Raw genomic sequence first — 15,460 nt, 5'->3', positions numbered from 1 at the left:
GAGAAAGAAAATGAGGAAGAGAATCAACAAATAGTAAATATCATATAGATATCAAACCAGAAGGGACTCATTCCCTAAGCCAGGAATTGAACTCGGGCCACCATTGTAAAAAGGCACCTTAGCTACTGAGCTACATTGTATAACTTCCATTGCTCTTCCCAGAAGTCTAGAGCAGTCAGTTTTGAGTTTGCAAAGGCTTTTAACTGCTCAAGATAATTTTTGGAGCTAGCTATGACATGAATCCCATTTTTGGAGCTAGCTATGACATGAATCCCAAAAATCTTTTTCCCTGGAAGGCGGAGATGAAGAGAAAGTGCCACCACATGGTTACAGGGTTAAGCTTCCAAGGCAAAACAAGATCAAGACCTCAGGCAGTTTTTTTGTTTGTTTCAGGGAACCACAGCAAAGTTTGTTATTGACCAGCTTGCTGCGCTGTCTTGAATAGTGAGCTTATGGGGTCCTAAGCCTGTGTGCTATCCAAAGGTACTCTTTATGACAGAACCATACAGAAAGACAAGGACACCAGATTTGGTACAGCTTAAGAATAGACTCAGAATCATTTTTTGCATTAATTAAAACTTTACAGAGGAGATAATCGTGATTTTTACCATTCATTTAACCAGTTTGCACAGATTGAGGCCAGAAGCCTGGTAAGAAATTCTTGCCCTTTTGCTGGCTTGTCAGATTTCTGGGTTCTCCTTCCCTGAGTAGCCCCAGTGACCCTGCTTACCACACCATAGTTCTGGGGGCCAGACTGCATCACAAAGGAAAATAATGGAACCACAGGCAAAATTATCTCAGTTTTGCAAGTTGCTGCCCAACCAGTTGTATGGAGGACCCAAATTCTAATATTTTCCATTCTGGCCAGAGTAAAATATGTGTGCTTTAAATAAAAATATTGAAATCTTTTTAGAAGCTTCTGCAGATCAGTAGGCATCTGTAGATGAGATTAATTTGGGAGCCTCATTGTTTTAAATGCACTTCAGTGCGTTGTTCATTTGGAGTGTTCTATTGTAAGTTATCCTTAGTGAGATCTCACCATTTCTGTGAGATTTCACTGCTTCTGGGGCCTAACATTTATGCATGTATAAGCCGGAAGGAACTCAGTTCTTCAGAAATTAAGGATACCATTTTTACCCAAAATACTGGCTTTGCTCTCGGGTTCCCTTAACTTAGCCAGTAATTTTTTTTCCTACCTAAGCGCACAAGAAAAATGAAACAGAGGTAGAACACAAAAATCCCTGCGAATATATACACATATTTTTGAGATGGAGTCTCGCTCTGTCCCCCAGGCTGGAGTGCTTTGGTGCGATCTTGGCTTACTGCAAGCTCCACCACATGGGTTCATGCCATTCTCCTGCCTCAGCCTCCTGAGTAGCTGGGACTACAGGCGCCTGTCAACACGCCCGGCAAATTTTTTGTATTTTTAGTAGAGATGGCGTTTCACCATGTTAGCCAGGATGGTCTCGATCTCCTGACCTCGTGATCTGCCCATCTCGGCCTCCCAAAGTGCTGGGGTTACAGGTGTGAGCCGCCGTACCCGTCCCCTGCGAATTTTTAAAAGCCAAATTTTATAGCCCCTGCAATATTACCACTTACTACCAGTTTCTTTCTCACCCACTCAGATGTAAGAAGCCTCTAACTGGATTCAAGCCAGTTAATTACTGGAACAGATCTGATCCTGGACCCGGTCCAGTTTCTGTTGATTCACTAATTGGCCAGCCCCTAGAATCACAGCAGATTCAGAGAGACTCCAGTGCAGCACATGGCAGAAGATTAGAGACAAAGGGAAGTGAGGTACAGAAATTGGAAAGTGAGGTACACAAACAACTGGATTGGTTACAGGTTGGCATTTTACTTATTTGAACACAGTTTGAGCACTTGGCAATGTATGAGTGGCTGAAGTATGGCTGCTGGCATTGGCCAAGACTCAGCCATTGTTACAGGTGCATACTCCTAAATTGGGTTTTCCATCTTGTCTACCTCTTAAGTTAGGTTGCAGCTTGTCCACAAGGACTCAAATATAGAAGTATGGAGTCCTTCTCAGGCCATTTTAGTTCGCTTTAACAATTATGGATGTCAAAACACATACACGCACACAAAAAAAGTTAAATGTAGAACCAGACTTGAAGCTCTTCTGTTAAAGCAGCAGGTGTTTAGTTTTTGGAAAATAATGTCATCTTTCAATGGGATTAATGTTTTTATAGTATTATTAGTTTGCTCGTTTTGTTAGAATTTTATACTTTTCTCTTGATTTTACAGTTTTGTAAGAACTATAAGCCTAAGTAGTTTGTTTGCATGTGTATACTTAAATACTGTTGTATAAATAACACTTCGACCAAGTGAAAAATTTTTTTTTTTCTAGAAAAGAGTTCTGTACACTTCTTGAGTTTTAGAAACAGCGAATTAGAATATGTGGTTCGACTTCAAAACGTTTGAAATCCATTCTGTTTCCCAACTTCTCTTTTTCTATATTATTTCAAGTACAGTGTTTTATAATATATTCATTATGTTAACAGGTCATAGTACTTATATTGAGGCTCAAAATTATCTCTAAGAGAAATGTTGATTAAATTTATGATTTTAAGTTGAAGTTAGTACTTCTTTCTGATTGATATTGACACTGTATAGCTATGAATAATTATTTCATTTCCTAGAGTGAAATTAACCTTAAACAGAAAACATAGCCTAAAGAAATACTCATTTTTATATTGACATTTGGAGGTCAATTCAGTCTTGTTTAACAAAGGAATATATGATTGGTATTTATTTAATATATATTAATGATCTCCTTAAGTTTTAAAAAAGAGAAGATACATTTTCTGTTTTAAGAGGAATGACTTTCACTATGCTGTGAAAATGAATCAGTAACAGCTGAAGATCTGATCTTTGAACGTGGCAGGGTTGGAACACTTTCAGAGTAGAAATCTAGCCAATTTTCAAGAAAAATCATAATGTTTCAGTTTTGAACTTTAATGTATTTGGAACATATGTAGCAGAACATTTTCTTCTTGCTGTCTCCTGCCAAACTAATTATGTATGCCACATTAATTTTTCCCTTATGCTTGGGAAACTCAAGATATGGTAGAATGGAGAATTTCCTGATTGTTATTCACCAGTTTTAATGGTAGAGTGAAGATGAGAAGTATCAAAGAGAGATGTTATATCTTTGTAAAGAAATTATAAGCAAAAATTAAAATATTTCATTCACTTAAAATTATTTACCGAGTACATGCTATATGCCAAGCCCTAGTATGTAGTGTGAGTGATACAGTGGTGAACAGGACAGATATAGCCCTTGCCCTCAGAGAGCTTATATTCTAATGGTGGGGGGGGTGGTGATAGGAGATGATGGGGATTTCAGATTCATAGATGTCCTGAAGAAAATAAAACATAATAAGATAGAGTACCATAGCTGAGGCTGAAATTATATGAAGATCTGGGAGGAGTGAAGTCTAAATTTGGTCAATAGCCACTTAAGTGGGAAAGGCTTGGCATATTCTAAGAACAGAAAGGCCACTGTGGAGGTAGCATAGAGAATGTGGGTGTTAGAGGCTGAAGTTGGAGAGACAGAGACCAGATTAAATAAGCCTTTTAGATGATGCAAGGAGTTGCAGTTTCTCTCTAAATGTAATAGGGATGCATGGAACTGCAGGAGAACAAAAAAAAAAAATTAAATACAGATATAATGGGGAGTCCTTGGAAACTTTTAAGTGGGAACATTGAATGATTTGACTTATTTAAGGAAGATCACTCTGGGGGCTGTTAGAAGAATGAACTGAAAGAGGGTGAGAGAAGAAGCAGGATGCCAGATAGGGAGCTATTCCAACATCTAGCCAGAAGGTGGTGGTTGCTGGTGTTAGGGAAATGGAGTAGATTTGTGGATCTTGTCAGAAGTGATTGGCTTGGAGGTGTGCTCTTGTGCTAAACTGATGTACTTGCTGATCAGTTGCATGTTTTTATACTCAAGCATTTGGGATTCCGAAAGTTAATTCTTTGGGCATCATAGTTTAATGTGGACTCTGTAAGTTTTGAGAATGTAAAATTTTACTAAAAAATATTTTCGATGCTTGAGGAAAAACAGTTTCTTTAGCTTCCCTTTGCTGTATGGCATAAAGTATGCATCGTTTGGAAAAACATTAGTAACTTGAAATTCTGTTCATAAGTTTATGCCAGATTGTTCTAATTTCTCTACTTTAAAATATATAGTACATAAAGATATGAAAAATAATTAAGGTGCCTTCACATATGTAGTTGAAAATAGTTTTTTTGAAGGAGGAGAAAAATGAACACAATAGCTACATGACATAAATAAATTTGTGTTTAGCTTTTTCCTTTTATCTGAATTATATATTTACTGGAGTTTTTTATTTTTGTTTTTGTTTTTTTCCCTAGTCACATTGTCCTAATGCTTGCAGATGATATGGCCTGTAATCCTAGAAATCCCAAACCAGCTACAGTGTTTAGTCACAAGAATATGGAACTAAATGTGTATGGAGATGATGTGGAAGTGGATTATAGAAGTTATGAGGTAAATTCTTTAATCTAGCCACACTTTTGAAATGGCATTGTTACTTTTAAGCTCTAAAACAATGGCAGAATAAAATTGTCTTATTATTTTTCTTTAAACTTAATTGTCACTGAAGCCTTGATGTAACTGTCTCTGGAGGTCATATTAAGGCAATGACATATAAGTAAAATATTAAAACATGAGCATTTTATGTTTTTATCTAGGACAGAAAAACTTTATATTGGCTTCAATGTTAGAGTATTATAGAGCGGTTTAATGTGTCACCTTTCTTTTACAGTAAATATATTTTATAGTAAACATATATTTTTCTTATTTGACCTAAATTATCAAGCTTATTAGTTTCAGTAATTGTATTAATTGTGGAAAAACTATAGTGACTAACAACTCACCTGTATTTCCACTACTTAGAAATAACCACTTTCAATATGCTTCTAGTGTTTTTTATGACCATGTGATTAGAAATAAAAATGTAAATGTAAAAAAATTGTATTACATTGTGTTTTCTCCCTTTGAAACTTCATTTTAAATATAAAAGATGGTGAATATGCTTAATATTTGAAGTCTTCTTTTATGAAGTCCTCTTAGATAATACTTCCCCTTGGCCGGGCGTGGTGGCTCACGCCTGTAATCCCAGCACTTTGGGAGGCCGAGGCAGGCGAATCGGGCGGGCGGATCACGAGGTCAGGAGATCGAGACCATCCTGGCTAACACGGTGAAACCCTGTCTCTACTAAAAATGCAAAAAGTTAGCCGGGCGTGGCGGCGGGCGCCTGTAGTCCCAGCTACTTGGGAGGCTGAGGCAGGAGAATGATGCGAACCCGGGAGGCGGAGCTTGCGGTGAGCCGAGATCGCGCCACTGCACTCCAGCCTGGGCGACAGAGCGAGACTCCGTCTCAAAAAAAAAAAAGATAATACTTCCCCTTTTACCAAGCCTACCAAAAGTAAGACACAATTTCCTGTGTGTTCCCAGACCACTTTCGAAGCAATTTTAAAAGCGTATCTATCTCCTCCTAGACTGTAAGCTAAGAGGGCCTATATCTTATATATCATATAGTTGGCAAGTACCTGTAGCCTGGTGTTAGGCACTCAAAAATGTTGGCTCATTGAATTAAATATGTATGTTTGACTTTTTACTTGTTTATGTAGTCATCTTAAAATATAGGCCAAACATCCTCCTTCCTTGTTGGCCAACAAGAATTCCTGTTAAAACAATTAGCATTTCGCTGTCTTGAAGGAAAAATGTAAATCAAACAGTTTACACACACACAAATGTGTATACATACAATTTATACACTCATGTTCTAGGGAATAGATGAACAAGAAAACTGGATAGGTTTTCTACTTTTTAAATGTAGATATGCATAATATATGACTCAGCTGTTGGCTTTAAATCAGTGTTTTACTCTTTACAACTTTAAATATGCCTTCAAAGAATCCCAGAGGGATAGAAATTCTAGATTGGGAAATCTAGTTTAAAGTGTTATGAATTTTTTACATGTTAAAGATACCACTAACAAAATCTAAGAAACAAAGTGCATTCAAAAATTACAGATATGTAATTTTGGGGAAATATATATGGAACTTTTTTTTTCTTTTTCAAACTTTATTTTAAATTCAGGGGATACATGTGCAGATTTGTTACAAAGGTATATTGTGTGATGCTGAGGTTTGGGATATGATTGAGCCTGTCACCCAGGTAGTGAACATGGAACTGTTTTATTTGATAGTTAATCTATAATTGACTAAGTAGTTGTACAAATTAGCTGCCATAGTGTAGTTGAATTTATTTAAAAATTTTTATATTTCATATCTTCCCACAGAATTGCCTATGCAGAGGGATTAATAATTTTTATTTTTTATTTTTTTAGAGCTGGAGTCTTGCTCTGTCACCCAGGCAGGAGTATAGTGGCCATATCATAGCTCACTGCAGCCTTGAACTCCTGGGCTCAAGTGATCCTCCTACTTCAGCCTCCTGAGGAGCAGGGACTACAGGTGTGCACCACCATGCCTGGCTAATTTATTTTATTTTTCCAGAGATGGGGTCTTACTATGTTGTCCAGGCTGTTTTTGAGGACTTGGCCTCAAGTGATCCTCCTACTTCAGCCTCCTGAGTAGTTGGAATTACAGGTGTGAGCCATCAGCCTAGCCATATTAATAATTGCGCAGCTTTTTGGTAGTATTTAAAGGCAGCACTTCACATAGCATTTAAAGTTTTAAATTCAGAACTTATTTTTCTCCAAGGTAGTCTTACTTTGCTTGTTTTTGTTTTTGTTTTTTCCTAAGAGACATAGTCTTTCTCTCTTGCCCAGGCTGGAGTGCAGTGGTGAACTCCTGGGCTCAAATGAGCCTTCTGCCTCAGCCTTCTGAGTAGCTAGAACAACAGCAACATGTTACCATACCTGGCTATTCTAAACATTTTTTGTGTGTGCATAGAAATGGGGTCTCACTATGTTGCTTAGGCTGATCTTGAACTCCTGCCCACAAGCAGTCCTCTTGCCGTGGCCTCACAAAGTGCTGAGTTTATAGACATGAGCCACCATGGCCTGCCTTCTTTGTTAGTTTTTAGTACTTTTAAAAATAGTAACAAAGTTACTTGGAGGTATATGTTTAAATGAATGTATTTTAATTAAGTTATATAATTTTTGGGTGTTTTATTTTCAGTTGATGCTGAGTAATATATGGAGAAAGAAGAAGGAACATTTTTGAAAGTAAAAAGTAATTTGTCAGGATTTCCCAGGTTTTATTTCATCTGATTTTTCTTGTTTTTCCCCTCTTAGGTAACTGTTGAGAATTTTTTACGGGTATTAACTGGGAGGATCCCACCTAGTACTCCTCGGTCAAAACGTCTTCTTTCTGATGATAGAAGCAATATTCTAATTTATATGACAGGTAATTTCATAATTTAGAGTTTTTATAGTAGAATATATTGAAACTCTTTGAAAAGAAAGGCACGTGGAAAGAAATTTAAACACATTAAATGATTTTTGGTTAAAATGGTTTCTCATGTAGTTATATTTTCCATGATGCAGAAGTATTTGAGATGATATCTGAAAACAGTATAACGTTTTGTGCCATTGCTTATTATCTCTATTTTTTTTTACTATTGACTTGGTAAACTTTAGCACCTTTTGCTTGGTATCCTGCTATAGCATCCTTCAGTTTTGTTCTCCTGTTAATCATCCTGTGAAAGTGTCTAATAGAAATTGCAAATCTATCCCTCTTCTACTTAAAACTTTATAATGATTTTCCATCTCAAAGTTTGCTGTACATTAAGATTACCAACTTTAGATACTTAGGCCTTATTTTAGAATTCTTATTTAGTTTTCATCTGGGCTGGGATTCATGAAACTGTATTGTGGATATACTCCTCAGATATGAGATACAGTAGTCTTTTGATTATACTTTGAGGAATATTGGAGATAAAGTGTACCATAATGTAATATAGTTATCGTGTGTATTACACATAATAATATATATAATGATTTAGCTATATTTTTTAACTTGTCTTAGTTCTTAATACTTTTTTCTAATTCTCTTCCAAGCTTGACTGTTCTGTCCTTCAAATATTTGTTTAAGCTCTTGCATTTGCTTATGACGTCTTTTCAGTCCACTTTGCCTGCTTGATTATTCCATATCGTTTTAGTTTTAGCTTAGGAGTCACTTCCTTCCATGACTTCCTTTCTAAGTCTAGGGTGACTGATGTTTCCAATTACCTGGGACAGTTGTAGTTTATACCTGTTGTCCCAGTGTTATTATTAATAGTTTCTGGTTTTTCCTTCAGAAGAGGTATGAAATAACAGCTTATATTTTTCCTATCCAAAGATATTTCTCTTCTCCCTGGCTGGTCTGGACTTTCCTCTATGCACTTCCATGTTAATTTTTAGTTTCTTTCATAGCATTTAACTTATTATTACTTTATTGTTTGGGTATCTGTTGCCTTCACTGTATTTTGAATTCCAAGATGTCATTGATTATATATTTGCTTTTTTTTTTTTTTTTTTTTTAAATCACCAGTTGCCTGTCTTATAGTAGTATTGGGTAAATATGAATGTTAATCAAAAGGTGTTCTATAAATTTTTTGGAGGGCATTCCATTCAACTGATGATAAAACAGGTATAGAATAATTCTTAGATATCACATGACAAGATAGTTAATGACCCCTACTTAGTGGCTTTTCTCTATCATGTTGCATTTATTTATAACATTCAAGACTTAATTTATAAACTTTATAAATTAACTCAATAGAGTTAATGAAGCCAGGAAAAATTTTATTTTACTTTTTCTGAAAATTACAAGGAATTTTCAGTTTTTTTGTAGGTTAGCTTTATTTGATGTATTAAACTAAAGGATTTATTATTATTATTTTTTGTTTGTTTCCTGATTCTGTTGGTACTCTTTCAGGAATTTCAGAATAACTGCAGGCTTAGAACAAATTCTAATAGTTTAAGATAGGATTTGATAAACTATGGCCTGTGAACTGGCTGCCTGTTTTGGAAGTTTTATAGAAACATGGTTGCATCCATGATTTTCACAGTTTCTATGTCTGCTTCCATACTACGACAGCAGAGTTCAGTAGTTGTGCTGGAGACAATGTGACTCACAAACCAAAAATATTTACTACCTGCTCTTTTGTAGAAGGTTACCAGGGTCTGTAAGAGAAAAAAAGGGTTGATAATTATGATAATATGATAATAATATTTATGGAGGCATAGTATACATCAGGCAGTATTCTAAATCATTGTGTCTATTAACTTATTTCATTCTCACAGCAGTGCATTGACTTAGGTGCCGATATTCAAGGTTGCTGTATGTGGTTGTGTGGGTTGTATAGTGCACCCAAGAATCTGGCCAGGGGGTTAAGTGGGAACTGAAATCTAGTATGTGCTTACACTAAGCAATCTGCTCTACCACAGGGTTGTATTCTAATGGGAGGGAGGAATACTTGTTTCTCCCACAAAGGCATAGTCAACTAACCACTTGTAAGCTTGCAGGGCTGCATATATCCAGGAGGAAGCTGGGGAGACGGTTTTTTTTTTTTTTTTTTCCTACTGTCATGCCCAGTGGAAGGTACCTTTTAAAAACCTGTACAAAGGAACTGTATAAGTAAGCTAATGATAGTGTTGCAGATACATTTCTCACTTTATGGCTGAGGAAGCTGAGGCATAGAAAGATTAAATTATTTTCCTAAACTAACATGGCATAACTACCATTTGAATCCAGACAGCCTGCCTCTAGATTGCATACAAATAGCACTATCTTCTGGTCCACCTCTTGTAGTAAAAATGTGGGACTAGCTAGTGTCTCCAGCTTCTTTCTCACCAAAAATGTTTGCCTGGTATTTGAAACATTTTTATGAATGGAAACTCATTTCTGATATAATAATGGAGCCAATGGAAGAGCATAAATACAGGTTTCTGGAATTGAATATTAGAAACCCTCTTAAAGATATTATATCTGCTATTTTATATAGTCTATCATTCTCTTTTTAATTGGTGTAGTAGAAAATTCAATTTTTTTGTTTTCATAGTATATATTTTAGAGTATAAAATAAGTGATGTCAAAAAGTAATGAAGTAAGTGTATATGTCTAGATATATGCAGTTTGCATTAAAAAATGTATCTATTGATCTTTTTTACTCTTTATACAAGGACATGGTGGAAATGGTTTCTTAAAATTTCAAGATTCTGAAGAAATTACCAACATAGAACTTGCGGATGCTTTTGAACAAATGTGGCAGAAAAGACGGTAATTAACAAGTTCATAAGCTATATTCATACCTAATTTTCACATGGTTAGTAGGTTTGTTGTTTTTATTTTATAAGATTTTTAACTTAATTTGACAATTTCTTTGACTCTTTTAAATTTACATTTGTTATTTCCATTGAACTGGGTTGTTTTTAAAAGAAAAACAGAGTTATTCTGTAACATGAAATAGTTAACCTTTTAAGATTCCATCTCTTCTTATTTAGCATCTTTTTTAGAGGAAGTAAGTGCCCCTCCAACCAAGTTACCTATTATTATGGAGATTATGAACATTGTGTATGTTTCAACTTGTACCTGTTCTGTCTAGCTCATTCTTTGGCCCCTAATGTGATAGCCATATTTCTTCTATGGAAAAAAATTACTGAAATTATGGTTAGCATAAAATTTGTAACTTAACTCACATTAAGGATGATTGTTAGTAACCCTTGCTAAGCATCTCTTTAGTTGGAAGCTGTCATACAATGACTGTAAGTGAAAGAACTTTTAACTTGATTACTTTCAATAAATACTTACAGGCTATCTTCTATTCCTGTGGCAGAAAGTGGAATATGATGCCTTCAAAGTGTTTACAATCTAATGGAAAAGAGAAATAATGTACACAATGATGCTACAAAATAAATACTGTAGTGTTAAAATAAAAGCATAAGCAATGTGTGGAAGTGTTGAAGAGGAAGCTTTTACTGGGCACTGATTATGTCCTATTCATAGCTTACAGTTAGAGAATGCATACTGGGTGCTGCATACTGTATTTTACATCTATTGTCTCATTTAATTTTACAACTCTGTGGGCTAGATACTATTACTATTCCCTTTTTACAAGTGAGTGAAATTAGGCACAGAAAGATTCAATAACTTGCCGAACTTTACACAGCTAGTAGTAACTTGCCAAACTTGACACAGCTAGGATTCATGCCCAAATGGTTCAGTCCTAGAGCTTGCTCTCTTATTTACTCCACAACCTCTCCTAACTTTGGATGTTTCTAATGCATAGGAGCCTCCACATATTTTGCCACAGAACAAATGTGTCATGTTAATTGTGCCTCCTATCACTTTCTTGGATGATATTGTAGTTCAAGATTCAATGCTTTATTTTCTAAGTTCCTTGTTAGCTGTTTATCTAGACCCAGTGTCTGAGAAAAACCTTCCCAGAAAACATGTCTCCTCTCTACTTTAACTTTTGCCAGCTAGGCAACTTATTGTGCAATAGATACCTGATTATATTATTCTTTCATTAAAACAACAACAAAAACAAAAACCTTTCATGGTTTCTCCACTCTTCAGGATAAGATTCAGACTTCATATGGTATCCTTTACAAATTGTTCCTACTCTAGCTTTTTGAAACCAATTTCGCTCCATTCTCCCAAATTTACTTTAAATCCTAGGTACATAGATCTATTCGCAAGCACTTATACTTACATTATGTGCTTTTCCCTCTGCTGGAATGTTATCTTCTTTTCTCTGAAATACAAAATAACACCCTTTATTGCCCATATTGGGCATCACCTTTCTCTGATCTGCTTTTCTTTGCAGTTCTCCTTAGTCCTTCCTCAGTGTTCATTCAACAGTTTGATTTTGTTAGACTGTAGGCTGTAAGAGGGCAGGGACTGTTGTATCTCCAGCATAATATCAGGCACATTGTAGGCACTCAATATATATTTGTAGTACTCATCACATTCCAATTTAGTTATGTGTTTGTCTTTCACTTAGAGTTTATGCTCTTTTAGTATAGTTACTAATTCATACTTCTTTTTCTGAACCTAGCTCAATTTCTAGGACAGCATGGATGCCAAATAAGTGCTTGTTGAATGGAATATTCATTTAGATTCTGAATTATATGGCGTAGACAAGGGAGAGGGAAAAGAGCTGGGAGAACCACCTTGGGCACAAGCAATACTCGCTGTGGTTTCCTTGGACAAATTTATACCTTTAAGTTTTCTAAGGTCAAATTTCTGTTGGGATTTTTGCTGAACACTTTTAGCTAATGAAATGACTAACATATGATTTAAACGTCTTATGAAAGTATTGTAGAAATATTAGTCTATGATTTACAGCATGATCCTTGTCAAAGATGTTATCACTTTTCTTTCAGCTACAATGAGCTACTGTTTATTATTGATACTTGCCAAGGAGCATCCATGTATGAGCGATTTTATTCTCCTAACATAATGGCTCTAGCTAGTAGCCAAGTGGGAGAAGATTCACTCTCGGTATGTGCATTTTCCTCATTTGTAAACTGTGTCTTTGGAATGTGCACCTATTTCTGAAACCAATTAAATGCTTTAAATGCTTTATCAATGTATCTGTTCTTTCTTAGACTAATACATTAGAAGGAAATTTTGGTTACATTTAAAACATTTTGTTATAATGACACTGTTAAAAATACTTTTTTTCACCTTTTCATAGCATCAACCTGATCCTGCAATTGGAGTCCATCTTATGGATAGATACACATTTTATGTCTTGGAATTTTTGGAAGAAATTAACCCAGCTAGCCAAACTAATATGAATGACCTTGTAAGTATTCACTTGATTTGATTATAGCATATAGGTATGCTAACCTTAATGTGAAAAGAAGTGTATTATTCCCTGTACTCCTAGAGGATACTGTTTTTTGTGTTGAATTATAGCTTTTAAAACTGTTTGATAGCTACCTTTTACCTGTATATTAGCATTTCTCTGTCTCTCTACTACAAGAAGCCTGATGTTTTCCTTTACTCATTTTCTTTTCCTTACCAGAAACGTACTTTTTTTAGATTCACCTTTTGAAATTCTACATATTCTTCAGGGGCCACCTCAGATTGTATCTCCTTCAGGAAATCTCCCCGAATTCTTCCCTGTGGGAATTTCTTGTTTTTTCTTCAGAGCCTCCATAGACCTTTAATTCTCCTTAGTAACATTTACCATAGTCTTTTATTGACCTTACTAATTTAATGTAAGTCTTTCTCACTGAATGGGAAGCTCCTGGAAAAGAGAGACCTTTTCTTACATATTTTTGTGGGCCCTACAATTTATAGTATAGTCATTTGACAAGGCTTGTTGAACTTAATTTAGGTTTTTTTTCTTGAGTTTTTTTGTGCTGATTCTTTTAATTAAATCTACTTTGAAGTTGCTGTTGAAAGTAGGCATAACGAAAAGCTTGAAACAACAATTCTAGACTGGATAATTTACTATGTGTCAATGACTTTCATTCTTTTCTCCATTAATTTATAGTTTGTTTATTCTTTCACAAACATTTCTTGTTTGCTAAGTGCCAAGCACAGGCTGTTCCTAATGAAAGAGGCAGATGCCTCTTTCCTTAGTTCCTGCTTTCATGGGACTTAGAATGAAGGGGAAACTGAGTAGACAGGGCTCTGTCCTCTAGCTCTTCAGCCAAGCAACTTTGCATTGATCTCTTTAATCACATACAAATCTTTTAAGTAAGTTCTCATTTATTAAGGGGGTTTTACTGAAAGATTCTGAAGCCCACTGCTATAGGCTGTAAAATTTGATAGAACTACTATATTAGTCCATTTTCATACTGCTATGAAGAAATACCCGGGCCTGGGTAATTTGTAAAGAAAAAGAGGGTTAGTGGACTCACAGTTCCACATGGCTGGGAGGCTTCATAATCATGGCAGAAGGTGAAGGAGGAGCAAAGGCACATCTTACATGATGGCAGGCAAGAAAGCATGTGCAGGGGAAATGCACTTTATAAAACCATCAGATCTCATGAGAACTCACTCACTATCATGAGAATAGCATGACGGTAACTGCCCTGCATGATTAAATTACCTCCCACCGGGTCCCTCCCATGCCACATGGGAATTATGGGAGCTACAATTCAAGATGAGATTTGAGTGAGGACAGAGCCAAATTATCTTATTCTGCCTCTGGCCCCTCCCAAAGCTCATATTCTCATGTTTCAAAACCAATCATGCCTTCCTGATAGTCCCCTAAAGTCTTAACTCATTTCATCATTATCTCCAAGTCCACAGTCCAAAGTCTCATCTGAGACAAGACAAGTCCCTTCTGCCTATGAGCCTGCAAAATCAAAAGCAAGTTAGTTACTTCCTATATACAATGGGGGTACAGGCATTGGTTAAATACACCTGTTCTACTTGGGAGAAATTGGCCAAAATGAAGGCACTACAGGCCCCGTGCAAGTCAGAAATCCAATAGGGCAGTCATTAAACCTTAAAGTTCCAAAATGATCTCCTTTGACTCCATGTCTCATATCCAGGTCACATATGCAAGAGGTGGGCTCCCATGGCCTTGGGCAGCTTTGCCCTTGTGGCTTTGCAGGGTATGGCCTTCCTCCTGTTTGCTTTTACGGGCTGGTGTTGAGAGTCTGTGGCTTTTCCAGGTACACAATGGAAGCTGTCGATGGATCTACCATTCTGGGATCTGGAGGACGGTGGCCCTCTTCTCACAACTCCACTAGGCAGCACCCCACTGGGGACTCTGTGTGGGGACTCTAACCCCACGTTTTCCTTCTGCACTGCCCCCCATGGGGGCCCTGACCCTGCAGCAAACTTCTGCCTGGACATCCAGGCATTTCCATACATCCTTTGAAATCTAGGTGGAGGTTCTTAAACCTCAGTTCTTGACTTCTGTGCACCTTCAGGCTTAACACCATGTGTAAGCTGCCAAGGCTTGGAGCTTACAACCTCAGAAGCTATGGGCCAAGATGTACTTTGGCCCATTTTAGCCACAGCTGGAGTGGCTGGGACATGGGACATCAAGTCCCTATACTGCACAGTGCAGGGGGTCCTGCGCCCAGTCCACACAATCATTTTATCCTTCTAGGCCTCAGGGCTTGTGATGGGAGGGGCTGCTGTGAAGGTCTCTGACATGCCCTGGAGACATTTTCCCCATTGTCTTGGCAATTAACATTTGGCTCCTCGTTACTGACGCAAATTTCTGCAGGGGGCTTGAATTTCTCCTCAGAAAATGGGTTTTTATTTTTTGTTGCATTGTCAAGATGCACATTTTCTGAATTTTTATGGTCTGCTTCCCTTTTAAATATAAGATCCAATTCCAAACCATATCTTCGTGAATACATAAACTTGAATGATTTTAATAGCACCCAAGTCTCCTCTTGAACACTTTGCTGCTTAGAAATTTCTTCCACCAGATACCCTAAATCATCTCCCTCAATTTCAAAGTTCCACAGATCTCTAGGGCAGG

General features: G+C 36.6%; 1 protein-coding gene across 2 annotated transcripts in view; it reads left to right on the top strand.

The window, feature by feature from the left end:
* Positions 1 to 15,460, top strand: part of PIGK (phosphatidylinositol glycan anchor biosynthesis class K) — a 183,863-nt gene that overhangs the window by 104,746 nt on the left and 63,657 nt on the right. For both annotated transcript variants that reach the window (XM_009211223.4, XM_003892091.5), the window contains exons 4-8: positions 4,396 to 4,531; positions 7,308 to 7,419; positions 10,179 to 10,275; positions 12,384 to 12,501; positions 12,698 to 12,808. In XM_009211223.4, coding sequence (XP_009209487.1) covers positions 4,396 to 4,531; positions 7,308 to 7,419; positions 10,179 to 10,275; positions 12,384 to 12,501; positions 12,698 to 12,808 — 574 coding nt within the window. The remainder of the gene's footprint in view (positions 1 to 4,395; positions 4,532 to 7,307; positions 7,420 to 10,178; positions 10,276 to 12,383; positions 12,502 to 12,697; positions 12,809 to 15,460) is intronic.

The sequence above is a fragment of the Papio anubis genome, chromosome 1 (genome assembly GCF_008728515.1).
Source record: "Papio anubis isolate 15944 chromosome 1, Panubis1.0, whole genome shotgun sequence".
NCBI lineage: Eukaryota > Metazoa > Chordata > Mammalia > Primates > Cercopithecidae > Papio > Papio anubis.
Note: the sequence above shows the minus strand (reverse complement) of the source record. Positions and strands in the feature narration are given on the sequence as shown.